The sequence below is a fragment of the Corylus avellana genome, chromosome ca8 (assembly GCF_901000735.1).
Source record: "Corylus avellana chromosome ca8, CavTom2PMs-1.0".
Taxonomy (NCBI): domain Eukaryota; kingdom Viridiplantae; phylum Streptophyta; class Magnoliopsida; order Fagales; family Betulaceae; genus Corylus; species Corylus avellana.
In genome coordinates, this window is record NC_081548.1 from 22,875,814 (window position 1) to 22,887,020 (window position 11,207).

At 34.8% G+C, this 11,207-nt stretch overlaps 2 protein-coding genes across 2 annotated transcripts; one reads left to right on the forward strand and one right to left on the reverse strand.

Annotated features, from left to right (window-relative positions):
* Window positions 1-4,415: 4,415 nt before the first annotated feature.
* Window positions 4,416-5,926, forward strand: LOC132189389 (uncharacterized). Its single transcript, XM_059604121.1, has 5 exons — window positions 4,416-4,741; window positions 4,835-4,975; window positions 5,104-5,223; window positions 5,371-5,466; window positions 5,555-5,926. Exons 1-5 carry the CDS (start codon window positions 4,520-4,522, stop codon window positions 5,645-5,647), a joined length of 672 nt encoding a protein of 223 aa, XP_059460104.1. The 5' UTR covers window positions 4,416-4,519; the 3' UTR covers window positions 5,648-5,926.
* A 267-nt stretch (window positions 5,927-6,193) lies between these two features.
* On the reverse strand, window positions 6,194-10,555 carry LOC132189388 (26S proteasome regulatory subunit 10B homolog A). Its single transcript, XM_059604120.1, has 10 exons — window positions 10,380-10,555; window positions 9,515-9,634; window positions 8,916-9,052; window positions 7,942-8,103; window positions 7,721-7,807; window positions 7,528-7,614; window positions 7,303-7,440; window positions 7,035-7,226; window positions 6,854-6,952; window positions 6,194-6,653 (listed from the first exon to the last, which is right to left on the reverse strand). The coding sequence occupies exons 1-10, from the start codon at window positions 10,477-10,479 to the stop codon at window positions 6,579-6,581; spliced, it is 1,197 nt and encodes a 398-aa protein (XP_059460103.1). The 5' UTR covers window positions 10,480-10,555; the 3' UTR covers window positions 6,194-6,578.
* Window positions 10,556-11,207: the final 652 nt, after the last annotated feature.

Here is an 11,207-nt window from a genome sequence, read left to right on the forward strand (position 1 = left end):
TTTCTTTCACACATAACTCACCATTATTGTTCTTGCATCACCATTTTTCAATTGCCCCAAAAAATAGTTTGTTAACAGAAATAGACAGAATAATTGATTTTACATTGTCATAAAATACAAAAACTAATTTTTTTCACTTTTTAAAACCTAATGACTGATTTTATATACACCAAAAGCAGATAAAACCAATTTGGCAATTAATCCATTTAAAAAAGCTAAAAAAGGACATACATAAGCCAATTATGCCATTATGGATGATCTCGCATCCGATTTGCTAGTATGGGACTCACGACATGCCGTTCAAGTTAGTGATTTTTTTCAGTAAGTAATAATTTGTTGAAGAAAAAGTTCACAATGAAAAAAAAAAAAAAGAAGAAGAAGAAAGATACACAAGAAGCATTCAAAAACAAGACTACCTAAAACAGAGAGCCTACACAAACAAATTTTGCACATATAAGGAAACAATATGGGTATATAAAACTATAAGATTACATCAGAACAACTCCGGGATCTAACTAAAAAATGATTAATGGGAGAGTGACCAACACTCTTAAAAGAGTTGAGTTTGAGCTGTCACATAACCTAAAACATAATATCGTAAACAATGCACTAAAAAACCTACAATCTAGCATTTTTCATAGAGCACACCTATTTTTCAATTAGGACTTGGCTTAAGTACTGTTATATTATTAGTTTTTTCATAAGCTTAAGCTAGGAAGAGATAAATTTAATTACTTAGGCCGCATTTGGTTCGCGGATTAAACCCTTGGATTGAACTAGCTAACACTAAGTATAGCTAGTTCTTTGTTTGATAACATTCGATTCTTGGGAATAGTCTATTCCCATAGAACTACTAATCTCAAACACACAAGGTTAGCTAAGCCACTAAAAAATGAGTGGCTTAGCTAATCCATTACTGTGAGATTAAAATTAATGTGTAAAATTGCCAAAAAAAAAACCCCTACCCTTCTCACACCCATGAGGCTCTCACGATCTCCATCTCTCAAAGCGACACTCTCAGTGCAAATTGCAACAATCTCTCTTCTCTGCGCAAGGTATCTCTCTCCCCATCTCTTGTCATCTCTCTTTTCTTGGTTATTTCATTCTCTTTTTGTTTCTTGGATTTTTTAATTTTCTTCTCTCTTAGTTTTTTTTTTTTTTTTTTTTTTTTTTTTTTTGTAATGTTTCTCTTTGATTATGTTGCTTCGTTTCTCTGTTTTTTTTTCTTTTTAATTTTTGTACCTTTTTTTTTTTATTGAGTTTGATTGACATTAGAATTCAAGATTGAATTTGATTATGTTTTCTCCAACTATATATTTTTTTTGTTTATGTTTCAAAAAAAAAAAAAAAAAGTCCTTAATAATATAAATTGTATTTGTATTATAAGGGTATTTTAGGAAATAAGATCACAATACGATTCCATTCACCAACAAATTGCATTGTATCAAACGAAAGAATATGATTATCTAGTCTATTACAGCGTTACAACCAAACAAAGGAATATGAATAACTAATCTATTCCACTCTTTTCTATTCCAAGTAGTAGCTGATCATTTTTCAATGGACTAGACAATTCGCGAACCAAACGAGGCCTTAATCATTACTTTAATATTTTCACGTGTGGGCTCAAACTCATTTTTAATAGGTGAGGCCCAACACGTAAAATATTTAATTTAAATGGAGGTTGATTTGACAGACTTAAGGTTCGAACCCATGACCTTTGGCTCTAATACCATGAAAAAATTTATGGATCTAACTCATCTCAAAAAACCAGTTCAATAAAAAAAAGTTGCACATTAATATTCCTTATAAACATGCTAAAGATTTTGTCCACATGCAATGTGGGAGGATTATTCTTCAACATACTCCCTCAAGTGCAGGCCACTATTTTTCTTGGTCCTTGTCACAGAGTAAGTAGTGTGAGCTCTATTCGCCCTGTAGTAGGCTTTGATACCATATTTAGCTGATAGGAAGAGGTAAATTTAATCACTTAATAATTACTTAATTAACAAGTACCGTAAAAAAAAATTCCAAATTTTTTTATGTAGTTTTTCAATGGTTCAAAATTAATTTCACTCTCTCTTTTTCTCGTAAAATTTTTTAAATTAAATATAAATAGTTGAAAAAAAAAAAAAAAAAATTCATTAACTGAGCCATTTCCAGGCTTCCAGCTCGGACGGGAGAGGATCCGAGCTCTCAACAATAACACCCCTGTCCCCTCTTATTAATATATATCTATATTAGGTGGGCCCCTCTTACTAATTGGTTATTTACATGTGCTAGCTGTACGTGTGCCCCAGACGAATAATTTTCCAGGATATTCACTGCTGACTGCTCTATAATTCGTTCTTGCTTCCCGTTCTAATTAATTTGTTCTTGATGATCAATCTTTCTTCATGGGGCATTTGGCCACTCGGGGAGACAAGACTTCTTAGAGTGATTTTGTTGCCCAAGCTGAGCATGATTTTTCTGTCTGAACATCTTGGTCGAGTAAGTGGGCAAGAAGTCATGGAATAGGATTCACTTCAGTCAATTTTGGACTAAAAAATATCTAGTTTATGGCTAAGATTTTTTCTTAGAAATCTTAGAACTACAAATGGAACGCTTGTTTTACTAACAAAAAATAATAATAAAATATTATTTCATATTAAAAAAATATATATAATAAAATAATAAAATAATAAGGGGTAGTTAGCCACCCCACTAGAGATAGCCGGACCACCCCAATTGGGGGCCAAATCTTAAAAAAAAAAAAAAATTGGTTTCGTTTGGCCCTCAACTGGGGTGGTCTGGCCACCTCCAATGGGGTGGCCAATCACCTCTTATTTTATTATTATTTTATTTTATATATATTTTTTTAATATAAAATAATATTTTATTATTATTATTATTTTTTTTTTTATTGTTAGTGGACAGATCCTGTTCCGGAAGGCATCTCTCACTATCACTTTGAAAGGCACGCCGTGTGCTCTTTTCTTTCACTCATAAAGTTATAGCTTTCAAAACCGTTATAGGTTGTTGGAGATTAGGCCAAGTAAATTACTAGCAAGTAGCCTGCCTATCGACCTCAAAGGCAGTTGCTCATTAATTTATTAGGCTAACTTAGATTAAGATGCAATCTACGTGGGACCTGAATATGATACGTGATTTAATGAACATGTGGGTGTTCATTAAAATGGAATAAAATAAAAATAAAATTCGAATAAAAAATCAATACAACAGTAAAATAGATTCAGAACAGTTAAAAGAATCGTTTTGTTAATTACGTGGTTTTTTTTAAAAGAATATTAGATCATTAATGGAGGATTAATGAAGAATCAAACACATGGTATATATACCTTTATTTCTTCTTTTAGTTATTATTTTTCTTGTTAAATTATATTTTTAGAAAGCATGAAATGAACATACATTTGAGCGAAAGGATTTGGCTTAGTTGTCATAAAAAAAACTACATGAGAATTTTTTGTAATTTTTCAACGGTCCAAATTTAATTTTAAGATTTTTATGAAAAATAGAGAAGGTGAAATTAAATCTAGACCATTAAATATTATTAAAATGCATGTTTAAATATTCTATTTACCTTAAATTATCTGTTAAGCACCTGTCTTCAAGATTGTTGATCACAAGGGGCATATACGGAAGAATAAGAGAATCCAAGAAGAAATAAAGGTAATGCTTTGTGCTCGAACACTATTCAAAATGTGGGTGATTTTGACAAAAAAAATAAAGAAAGGAGAGGGCCATAGTTAGATTGTGGAATAATATTATGCCTTATTGCGGAGACATCTCAACCATGTGACAATCGACATGGAAAAATGTTAGGTGTTCTTCTAATGTTCTTCTAGTGTCCTTCCGACTGTGATGTGGCTTTTAAAATTATCGTTAAATTTAAGATTATCATTATTAATTTTTAATCTATTGGTGATTTTAAAAGTCACATTATAATTGAGAGGACACTAGAAGAACATTAGAAGAACACTTAGCATTTCCCATCGACATGCATACCTACGTTGAGTCAATTTCTGACTATCGGAATGGTGATGGGCCATTTGTAAAATAGAAAAAAATTGTCCGATAGAGTGACCCTTTTAACATGAAAAGCTCTTAAATATGGCCTCGGGATGCATGCCACATGGTAGGCTGAAGTAATTCTCGATATGAAACTATAATCGCCCTATCAGCACACCGCTGCACACGCACAACTTTGGGCTAGAACTGTCACGGATCAACAACCTACTTCCACCTAAATGTAACAGCTAATAAATGAAGTACAACTAGAAACGGATTTCTACACCTTTTGTTGCTGCATGCTAAAGACATCAAGGTCTGGGAAACCTTGGTATATGTATATCTATATATGTTTTATTGTTCTCTACTTTTATATATATATATACTTCTGCTGGAGAGATTGGAAATGAACAGGCCCTGCTTCTGCTTTTGAAGAAGAATTATAATACAAGAGTCAATCGAAACAAAACCATTTTGACTTGTTTGTTTCGTTTTGGGAAGAAAAATAAAAATGGAAGACAATATTATGGATATAGTTGTGGTTGGAGTGATTTCATGGACGACAGCTTTTCTGTTGACAAGGAAGTGGATCTTCCCAAAGCGGTCGTTTGGATTCTGCAGCCGAATTGTTTCTACGATTCATGCAACTTTAGCTGTAATCTTATCCTCTCTCTCTGTTCAAGATTGGAGCTGCCCTGCTTGTCCTCTGGCTTCAATGGCTTCCCCAAAGCAGGTATATATATATATATATATATGATAATAATTATATTAGTTAATTAGTATAATTCTTGTTTGATGGTGGATGTTGAACACTGATGATGAGCAGATGGAAACTCTGGCAGTGAGCCTGTCTTATATGATGTATGATTTAGTATGTAGCTCCTTTGACAAGGAAGTCGGTCTCGACAATTCGATCCACCATCTGGTCAGCATCGTCGGATTTGGAGCAGTCCTGGCCTATGGGAGGGTATTTTTAATCCTTAAATATCCTTGTCTGTTTTGTGTTTTGAGTTGTTTATTAATTTATTTATTTTAAGACAAAAAAAAAAAAAAAGAACTCAAAGTAATGTCGCACCATATTGTGTGTGTATGTAGTGTGGATCGGAGGTGGTAGCTGCATTATGGATAACAGAAATCTCCACCCCTTTCCTCCACCTGAGGGAGCTCCTGAAAGAGCTTGGATATAGGGACACTGACCTTAATTTGGCAGCCGATGTGAGTTCAAATTTTCTTAAGTTTAAATTTGGATTTTGTTTAAAAACGTGCATGTGTTTGGCGTGCAAAATACCTTAATTTAGTATCTAAATACAACCCTTTGAATATTGAACTCCAAATGCAGCCTAAAAACATCTATTTTTACAGATTTTGTTTGCAGTGATATTTACATTGGGTAGGATGGTTGGTGGACCTTATCTCGCTTACGTGACTTTGTCTGCTAACAATCCGTTTGTGATAAAGGTAATCTACTCTATATTTTATCAACTCTGTTTCTATGTTGAGCTGCAATTTCCTTTTATTAATGTGTCTTCTCCACGTTGTTTTTAAGGCAATGGGATTGAGCATGCTTCTGGTTAATGTCTTCTGGTTCTACAAAATCCTTCGGATGGTGAAGTACAAATTGAGCAAGAGGACATCTTAAACTGTTGAACCAAAAAATTGAAGTGGGCAGGAAAGTCAAAGTCGTGCCTCTGTATTGGCATGCTCAACAGCCAACCTTATCTATCCATTAAAGAAACGAAAATAACAAAAATTACTCGCATTTGCTTTCAGTGACAATGAGAAACAAATGTAGATAAAAACCAACAACTACAAGCATAGCGAGTATACTTTTTTTTTTGAAACAAGACATTCGATGTTCATTAATAAAACATAAAGAGAGTTCCTATTGCTATCGTAATACAATATTACAATTGTGATTCGGGATCGCTTCTATCCATAACTGCTGTATTGGCTAATCTATATACAGCAAAATTTGCTTCCCTTTTCAAGTGATGAATTTGTGCATCTTAAACTCCACTCATTTCGTAATCTGGGGTTTGGCCATTGGCAGCCACACATAGGGAGGGAGCCGGCCGTAAAATAAAGCAATCATAGATAATCCATTCTCACAATCTAGTTGACATTCGGAATGAGAAGTTTGGTTGGGAATGAGAAGTTTGATAAGGTTGTGTACCACATGTAGGACTATATCAAAAGTTGTATATATTTCACGTGAACATGGCAACCTTATATAAAATAGAGCACAAGTTCATCCTCTCAAGCCCAAAATCAATAATAAAATAAATAGAGCAAACACTGCCATGAAAATCCTTCATTCAAAGTAGGTTCATCGTTTTCCATGTTTAGATGATGCAATACAAGGCCCATATACCAGACTCCAAAAAGGAACATTTCCTGGGATGTCCATCCAATGTATGCATATTAGGTCGCACATTTCCAGGCGGAAGGAACAAAATGCACTGCCCCAAGTCATCCATGGCTGTGAAAAGATGCACTGCCCATACATCCGTGGCTCTGAAAAGATGCACTGCCCAAACATCCGTGGCTCTGAAAATGAAATGACAGAAATGCTAGTCTTTCCCAAAATCAGTGTTGTAGTGGGAACTAGATTCGAGTTTCTTTGCTTCGTTCAGTTTCCGCACAGCCTGTGACAATATAAAAAGATGAGAGAGTATATCAAGGCTTCTAAATTGTTTAAAAGGCAACCACAAAATGAAAGACAATATAAAGTTATCTGCCAAAAAAGGTGAAGAGGAGAAAAGGACTCCTCATCCAGGTCAACACACCACAAGAAGTTGCTCAACAGAAGCAGAATAAAACGTCTTCAACAAAAGAAAAGAATTACCTTCATGAAATCTTCATGAATGACATAATCACGTTCTGCACGGATTGCCGACATTCCAGCTTCCGTGCAAACATTTCGAAGATCAGCCCCATTAAATCCCTGGTACAATTTGCGACAAATAACTAGATTAGGAAGCTGCAATAATTAGATGGGAAAAAAAATGCAAGCCAGAATGACTTACCTCAGCAAGCTTTACAACAGCTTCATAATCAATTTCACCGTGTTTGGCAATTCCTGCAGCATGAATCTTAAGAATTTCCATTCTTGATTGCTCATTCGGCAATGGAATCTCTATTTTTCTGTCCAGACGTCCTGGGCGAAGAAGTGCGGGATCAAGAACATCAGGACGGTTTGTTGCCATTATCATTTTAACCTATAACAAACATGTAAAAATAATTATCATGTATTATTTCAGCTTACCAAAAGAACATGCTTAAAACAAGACATACCTTCCCAAGCTGATCAAATCCATCAAGCTGATTAAGCAACTCCATCAGTGTTCTTTGAATTTCACGGTCAGCACTTGTTCCCTCACTGAAACGGCGTCCACCAATGGCATCAATCTCGTCCATGAAAATGATGCAGGGCTTCACAAAGAAAGCAACATAGAGAAGTTACTACCCAATGGATACATAGCTTAGAGGAAGAAAACTTCTTAATATGAATGATCTTACCTGGTGATCACGTGCATACCCAAACATTTCTCGTATCAATCGTGCACTTTCCCCAATGTATTTATCAATTATGGCACTTGAAACAACCTATATTCACATGAAAAGTGAAGGCAAAAAAAATTTGAAATATATCATTGGAAAAATCTCTAAACTTAATTTACTCAAAACCGTGGCACATGTAACAAACTCTCACCTTTAAGAAGTTTGCGTCTATGTTACTTGCAATAGCTCTAGCTAACAAGGTCTTGCCGGTACCAGGAGGCCCATAAAGAAGAACACCCTGGAAAAAATAAAGGAACAAAAGCCTATTTATTAAAGTTCATTCATCTAGGCCTCTAGAGAAGATTATTCTGCAGTAATGTGATGGGCTTGAAAATGCTGCCCATCAACAAAGAAAGAAAAAAATTTACTAACCTTGGGAGGTTTGATGCCAACTCTAACAAAGAGCTCAGGATTCATGAGAGGTAGTTCAATAGATTCTCTTAATTCTCTAATCTGATCAGATAAACCGCCTACAGCAGAGTAGCTAATATTACCAGGATCTTCATGCAACATGTTATAAACAACTGGATCAACCTGTCAACTCAAAACAATAGTTCTGAATAAGGAGCATTTCAAGATAACTATTCATTTTTAAAAATTATAACAGTTTTCCTATATTGCTTGATTGTGGAAAAGGTTATCAAAGTAAATGGTATTTCAAGTTCAAGAACATGCGGTTAAAATCAGAGGGATTTGTGGAAAAGGTTAATCACCTTTTACTGACCAGTACATTATTGAGTGGTGGATTTGATTTACCTTGTTCTTTAATCTTTTGATTTCTTTCAAGTTGAGACAAGGTGGCGAGGATAAGATTTGTTGGATTCCATCTAAAAGGTGGGTTTTTAAGGTCGGGTCTTATTATAGTGCACTAATCAACCCTATGGCTCTCCTATATTCTTGTTGGAGAGGTCAGTTAGGACACTGTAGTAGAGAAGTTTGGATGATAATTCCTTTGTGTTTAATGTGGTGTATTTGAAGAGACAGCAATGCATGAAACATTGAAGATTGTGAGAGGATAGTGACAGAGCTAAAAAGCCATTATGTCCAAATCTTTTTATGTTTGTATGGCGTCCACAACTGTTGCTACTTTTTTTTTTTTTTTTTCTAATTTCTTCGATTTTCTTGTTTTGTGTTCTTATTTTCCTTATCTGGGTGTTTCTCTTGTATACTCTCTGTGTATTTGGCTTGCCCGTCTATGCTTCTTAATGAGATTGGAAAGATTGGATTATTTATATAAAAAAAATAACATCAGCTGATAATCAAACCAACAAAAATCAATGTCATCAACCACAAACATTTTCAGTAAGCATCGTAATCCAATGATTCAACCTGCCATGATAACTTACTTCACGTGGAAGAGCCCGCATGATAGTGAGTGTTGTCATATCAAGAACCACTCTTGTTCCTGCGGTCAGTTTTTCCTTATCCACTTTACTCCGGCAGCCAACCACATACCTGGGGCCACTGCTTGCTTTAACAATCACTGAAATCACACAAGCAATCACATTATACAATTATTAAACAACTCCATAGTACACCTGAACCCAAAAAGTAATGTAATAAGAAAGATGTGAAAAAATAAACCAATTCCCAAAACAACCAATAATGCATTCTTCATCTCAAGTAAATTCTGCTTTTCTAAGTGAAAAGGAACAGTACAAGCAAAAATATTTTATACTTGAACATGGAGAAAAAAGGATCCTAACTGGTGCTTACCAGTGCAGTAGTCTAGTCAGAATCATTAAAAAGAATCTCATAGAACAGCTTAAACTCAACAACTAATCATATACAATGCAGCTACATGTGTCAAATCTCAATTGCTGAAAAGAGAACCCAAATGGCAGCAGGGTGAAGGATGAAACTGCACGTATGAATAAGGCCAGAAACTAATATCACATACAAACTTCAGCGCAGATGGAACATAAAAGTCAGAAAGAGCACTCACAGCGTTCATTGTCGAGAGGCCTGAGAACTTCCCCAATGATTTGCCCAACACTTTGAAGTGACTTCAAGTCATCTTCTGTTTTGTTGAACTCTTTCTTCGAAGCCCGCAAATTCTCCCTCACTGAAAATTCAGGATTCACCAGTGTTACTTACCGCTGTGAAACTATTAGCAGAAAAGGCAAGCCTTAAAAGTACATAACAGTTGTGTAATATAATTACAAATAGGGTAAACAGAAAATACAATTTCAAAATGTGAACAAAAATGTAAGCCGCGTCAAACGGGTCACGGTCAACAAAAGGTTCAAATTTGCTTACGTTCTTTTTTTGAGCGTGTTAGGGAGAATATTCAAATTAAGTATGACTTATAAGGACTTCAATAATGATAAGTTCAAATTAGATCTCTAACTTCCAACTTCCAATGCAGTCCTTGTAAACCTAGGCGAATATACAAACTTTATTTTCCATCTTCCAAACACAACTGCTTGAAATCATAGATCCTTGAATTCATTCGAACATATTCTACATCAAAGCAATAAGGTTTGTCCCAAGCACAAGCTTGAAATTACAGAATAAGCATATCAAAAGTATCTATTTAATCTTAAAACCGTCTTTCCTACTACAACATCCATACTCCAAACGGTTCATTCTAATCCAAACAAAAACTACGAACAGAATTTACAAAACTCGACAATGAAAAATACGAAATAGCACAAACCCTAAGAGCAATTACTTCCCCAAATCATTCCAAGCTAATAGGAAGATGAAATCAAGCTAATGCTTCAAAAAATAAAAGGATTTCCTGAAAAAGATTCGAGGACTAAAGGACTATGTACTAGGGTTTGGAAAATTGGGGCTATGAGACTGACCAGATCGCACTCGAGATTCGAGTTCTTTGTGCTGGAGGAGTTTCTTGCGGTACTCCGCCACCGCAGTACGACGTCGCACAGCCTCTTCTGCGTCGCTCATCGTCGTGATTGCAATGCCAGTCTTCGAAATCGAACAGTATTGTTAAGCTTTTTAACTTGAGAAAGAAGCAGCCTTCGATGTTCCTCTTATTCAAGCTACCTCCATACCAGGGATAGATATTGCTGCTGCTACGTCGTTTTCGCGTATTACTAATTTACCCTTTTCTTCCATTATTTCATAAATGAAAATAACTGGGATTTTTACAAACTCACGAAGAAGTTCAAATTTTATGAAAATAAGTTTCACATAATCTGCTATGTGATAGTATATATTTTATTAATGACGTGATAAGTAATTCATAGACTATCACATTAATTTGTAAATGTGATAGGTGTTAATTACATTGTTATTCAATATTTTACATTTTAATTACTGATTTGGTAAGTATCACATATACTGTCGTGTCAATTTATAAAGAACTTATAGTAAAATATTATAAAAGAACACATAATCTTCGAAGTTCTGAACTATCAATTATGTTAACATCTCCTTAACTATTAATTGGCTTCCTTGTCCTCCACCTCCCATCATGATTCATAACCCACCGTTTCAAAACGTTATCGTATAATGATATACTAATAAATGTGAGTGAGAACATTTGAACTTAACTTTGATTCCCATACATTTTCGAAAAGGAAATGAGATTTAAGAAGGTTGTTGCTGATGCTCTAAGGTAATGCCAACAGGACACCGGTAAAAGATAATTTTTCTTTTATGGCATGGGAAGA

Coding starts and splice junctions, on each gene's coding strand:
- LOC132189389 (XM_059604121.1), top strand. CDS start 4,520: ATGGAAGACAATATTATGGATATAGTTGTGGTTGGAGTGATTTCATGG. Junction 4,976..5,103: donor CAGTCCTGGCCTATGGGAGG/GTATTTTTAATC, acceptor GTGTGTATGTAG/TGTGGATCGGAGGTGGTAGC. Junction 5,467..5,554: donor ACAATCCGTTTGTGATAAAG/GTAATCTACTCT, acceptor GTTGTTTTTAAG/GCAATGGGATTGAGCATGCT.
- LOC132189388 (XM_059604120.1), bottom strand. CDS start 10,479: ATGAGCGACGCAGAAGAGGCTGTGCGACGTCGTACTGCGGTGGCGGAG. Junction 9,635..10,379: donor CGAATCTCGAGTGCGATCTG/GTCAGTCTCATA, acceptor CTGAATTTTCAG/TGAGGGAGAATTTGCGGGCT. Junction 9,053..9,514: donor GCCTCTCGACAATGAACGCT/GTGAGTGCTCTT, acceptor GTGTGATTTCAG/TGATTGTTAAAGCAAGCAGT.